This window comes from Camellia sinensis, chromosome 15, assembly GCF_055761805.1.
Source record: "Camellia sinensis isolate YWXY chromosome 15, ASM5576180v1, whole genome shotgun sequence".
In the NCBI taxonomy this organism is placed as follows: domain Eukaryota; kingdom Viridiplantae; phylum Streptophyta; class Magnoliopsida; order Ericales; family Theaceae; genus Camellia; species Camellia sinensis.
In genome coordinates, this window is record NC_138975.1 from 9,705,169 (window position 1) to 9,710,020 (window position 4,852).

Sequence of the window (4,852 nt, forward strand, 5' to 3'; positions counted from 1 at the left end):
GTCCCGTAATAAGAATTAAATGTATTTTTATTTGTGTCTAGTGGACAAGTGGGTGTTAAATCTTGTACTCATACCAGTATACCTGTATACTGGCCCTTTTTGTCTCTTGGCAACTTGGGTACATTCTGTTTGAGCGCAGTCGAGCTTCTTTTGCAGGATTAGTTGGGGCTACGGTGGTGACGTGGAATTACTATAGTCGTAGGACATGTCGTTTGGACTTCTTTTGTTTGCTTGAGCTTAAGGTTGATATTAGTTTATGTATTTTTTTTTTTATGACTTTAGTATTGGAATAATTTGGCATGATTTGTAACCGTACTTTATTTAAGTTATTTTGACTAGTTGTTGCTACCTTAATGTTGAGGTATTGGTTAGTTATAAGATTATGGTGGATGGTTTGGTTGGCGTTTAGTTTTTTTTGTTTCACTCCTAGGGTTTGGATGATGGAACATTGAATGGGGTTTAGTCCTAATGCAATATTTAATTGTCCAAATTTTGGGGCGTGACAGTTTGGTATTAGAGCTCTAGGTTACCCTAGACTTGTGAGAGTTCAGGTGATCCTTGGATTGTGGAAACATGGGTTAGCTGATTTAGTTTGGTAGTTGTATTTATTCTAAGTATTTAAGAACGAATTCTTCATATGTGCTTAACTTGAAGGTGATGGCTAGAAGGTATCTTTAATCTTTTTTCAAGAACCCATTAGAGTACTTTTTGATATTGGTGTCTCTCATTGTTTCATATCTAGGCAGTTTGTAGAAAGAGAATATATCGTAACTACCTTCTTGTCTAGACCTATTCGTGTTGAGACTCCTTTAAGAGGGGCAGTAACTCTTTATGAGATGTGTAAAGATTTTGAGATTGACTTTGCAGACAAAGTATTGTATGCGGATCTAATTGTGTTAGGGTTTGAGGGGTTTGTAATTATTTTGGGTATGGATTGGCTGCGAAAACACTTTGTGACTCTAGATTGTGCTAGAAAGACTGTAAATATAGATATTCCCGGTATGTCACGGCTTACCCACACTTCTAGCGATGGAGAAGAGTCGGTGATGACGAGCTTTCTGTGCTCAGTAGAAATCCCTAAGCAGGATATTAGTGAGGTAGAAGTGGTGTGTGAGTTTGAGGATGTATTTCAGGAGATACCTGGACCTCCACCTCGTCGGGTAATAGAATTTCGCATTGACCTAGTGCCGGGAACTGCACCAATTTCTAAGGCGGCATACAGAATGGCGCCTAAAGAGCTTGTGGAGATGAAGAAACAGCTGGAAGAGATGTTTCAGAAAATGTTCATTCGTTCAAGTAACTCCCCATGGGGAGCACCCGCGATCTTTGTCTCAAAGAAAGATGGCACTCTCCGCATGTACATAGATTACAGAGAGCTAAACAAGGTGACTATCAAGAACAAGTATCCGCTACCTAGAATTGATGACTTGTTTGATCAGTTGAAGGGGGCAACCATGTTCTCTCAGTTTGATCTCAGAACGAGTTACCATCAGATGGGTGTGTCAGAGAAAAGTATACCGCTTACTGCTTTTCAGACCTGGTATGGGTTGTACGAATTTCCTGTAATGCCTTTTGGTTTGACCAATGTTCCTGCCTATTTCATGGACTTGATGAACAGAATTTTTCAACCGTATCTAGATAAGTTTGTGATTATCTTTATAGATGATATCCTGGTGTATTCTACGAATGAGGAGGAACACAGAGAACACTTGAAAGTTGTATTACAGACTTTGGAGGAGCAACAGTTATACGCTAAGTTCAGTAAGTGTCACTTTTGGGAGAAAGAAGTTCGATTTTTGGGGCATGTTGTATCCAATCAAGGGATAGCGGTAGATCTTGAGAAAGTTGTTGCGGTCAAAGAATGGAAGCAGCCCACGAACCCTACAGAGGTGAGAAGGTTTTTAGGACTAGCTGGTTATTACAGAAGATTTATAAAGAAGTTTTCTACTATTGCAGCACCCATGACCAAGTTGACCCGCAAGAGTGTGAAGTTCTTATGGACAGATGATTGTGAGAGAGCTTTCCAGGAGTTAAAGCAGCGGTTAACTACAGTTCCAGTGTTAACTATACCGATACAAGGGGAAAAGTTAGTAGTGTTTACTGATGCGAGTGGAACTGGGTCGGGATGTGTGTTGATGCAACATTAGAAGGTTGTATCTTATGTTTCTCGATAATTAAAACCTCATGAGAGACAATACACTACTCATGACTTAGAGTTGTCAGGAGTTGTTTTTGCATTGAAAGTGTGGCGACACTACTTGTTTGAGGAGCGCTTTGAGTTGTACACAGATCACAAGAGTCTCAAACATCAATTTTCTCAAAAAGAGTTGAACATGAGGCAGCAGAGGTGGGTTGAATTCGTTAGTAGTTATGATTTCGAGATCCTTTACCATCCGGGGAAAGGAAATGTGGTCGCTAATGCACTTAGTCGACAACATGGGATTATAGCTTCTTTGATGATTCAGGAATGAAAGTCCTTGGAGTTAATTTCGACGCATGATATTCAACCAATAGAGTGTGCTGAGAAGGCATACCTTCGTAGTTTGACCGTGCAGCCGACTTTACTGGATAAAGTTCGTCAGATGTAAAATTTAGATGGGTTTCTCGTCAGCAAGCTCGATGACCTTGTAGTGGATTTGATCGATGATTGTCCTACTGATTGGTCTGTGGACTCAGATGGGAGATTGCGATTCAGGGACAGGTTGTGTGTACCTAACATTGTTGAATTAAGGAAAAAGATTATAGATGATGTCTATAGGTCTCGATATACAATTCACCCTGGTGGGACTAACATGTATCATGACCTGAAGAGGACGTTTTGGTGGAAAGGTATGAAGAAAGACGTAGGAGAGTATGTTTCTCGATGTTATGTGTGCCAACAGGTTAAGGCAGAACACCAATAACCGTTTGGACTTTTGCAGCCTTTCGAGATCCCTACTTGGAAATGGGAATGCATCTTTATGAATTTCGTGGATGGATTGCCGCGGTCTAAACGAGACAATGAATCTATTTGGGTGATAGTAGATCGACTTACCAAGTCTGCTCATTTTATTCCTATCAGTGTTCACTGAACTGTAGATAAACTAACTAGGGTGTATATTCGGGAGGTGGTGCGACTTCATGGCGTACCAGTTTCTATAGTCTCAGATCGTGATCCGTTGTTTGTGGCAGAGTTTTGGGAGAGCTTTCAGCATGCTTTGGGTGTTAGGTTAGACCTGAGCACGGCTTATTATCCTCAGACAGATGGGCAAACTGAGCGAGTAAATCAGATCTTGGAGGATATGTTAAGAGCTTATGTACTCAATCTTGGTGGTAGTTGGGAAGAACACTTGCCATTGGTGGAGTTTGCTTATAATAATAGCTATCACTCCAGTATCGGGATGGCACCTTTTGAGGCTTTGTATGGAAGGCCAAGTCGATCACCTGCTTGTTGGATGGAGGTAGGAGATGCGCCGTTGTTAGAGCCAGAGTTGGTGAGAGAGACTACGGAGAAGGTAAATATCATTCGGGAACGTATTAAGACTGCACAGAGTCGTCAGAAGAGTTACACTGATAAAAAACGTAAGACGGTTGAGTTAAATGTTGGAGATTTCGTGTTTTTGAAGATCTCGCCGATGAAGGGTATCATGCGGTTCGGAAAGAAAGGAAAGTTGGCACCTAGATTTGTAGGACCATATGAGATCACTGAAAAGATTGGTAATGTGGCTTACAAATTAGCCCTACCACCTGCTTTAGCTATGATTCACGATGTGTTCCATGTATCTTTATTGCGGAAGTGTGTGCAAGATCCTTCCCAATTAGTATCACCAGAAGTGTTGGAGATTAGTGACGATCTAACGTATGTGGTGCGACCAGTTACTATTCTAGATCAAGATGTAAAACAGTTGCGGCGCAAGAAAGTGAACTTGGTGAAAGTGCAGTGGAGCGAGAATGAGAACGATATTACCTGGGAGTTAGAAGAGAAAGTTTGACGTATGCATCCGGAACTTTTTGCTTAGTACTCTCTCCTATCGAATCTTGGGACAAGATTCTTTTGAGGTGTGTATAATGTAGCGACCCTAATTTTCTTAAGTTATTATTTATTATTATTATGATTGTTATTATTTTATTTTATTTTTGACTTTATTAATTACATGGATCCATGAGAATTTAATGTGTTATTTAGTTAATTTAATGTGATATTTAATTAGTTTAATATGGTATTTAATTATATATAAGAATCTTTATATTTATATATTCATTTATACATAAAAAAAAAGGTATTACATGTATTGTTTTTATAAAATATATTTATATATGTTTTAATTATTTAATAACATAAAATATATAACATATTTATTTAAGTTACATTTATATTGTAGTTGTATTATATAATATAATAGTCATTAGGTTATTGTATATATAATATAATATGGTAGTCTATTAGGTTTAGAAGTCAAAGAGAAAGAAAACAAAAAAAAAGAGAGTTATCTGTGTGTGGCATGAGTGAGAGAGAGAGAGAGAGAGAAATCAAAGAAAGACGAGAAGGTTATGTGTGCGGCTGTGTGATTGCAAGTCGAGAGAGAAAGAGGAGAGAGAAAAGGAAGAAAAAGATTAGAGTTTTGTTTTGGTGGTTCTATTGATTCTTTAAATAATTTTTTAATTTTTTAAAAAATATTGTGAGTACAAAGTCTACTTTTCTTGATTTATATTTAACTCGTTGTTTTTATTTATTTATTTTCAATTATTTGATGTTAGTTTGATTTGGTATTTATATAAAGATGATAGCTTGATTTTAATTATTTTGATTAGTTGTGTATGTAAGGTTTAAGGTTTTTAGATGATTGATTGATTTTAATTATTTTGTTTAGTT

At 37.8% G+C, this 4,852-nt stretch overlaps 1 protein-coding gene across 1 annotated transcript; it reads left to right on the plus strand.

Moving 5' to 3' along the window:
• The first annotated feature begins 657 nt into the window (after positions 1 to 657).
• Positions 658 to 3,971, plus strand: LOC145812785 (uncharacterized). The gene is made up of 8 exons (XM_082908005.1): positions 658 to 668; positions 743 to 1,385; positions 1,467 to 1,575; positions 1,663 to 2,086; positions 2,612 to 2,829; positions 3,079 to 3,296; positions 3,396 to 3,665; positions 3,777 to 3,971. The coding sequence occupies exons 1-8, from the start codon at positions 658 to 660 to the stop codon at positions 3,969 to 3,971; spliced, it is 2,088 nt and encodes a 695-aa protein (XP_082764131.1).
• The last annotated feature ends 881 nt before the right edge of the window (positions 3,972 to 4,852 follow it).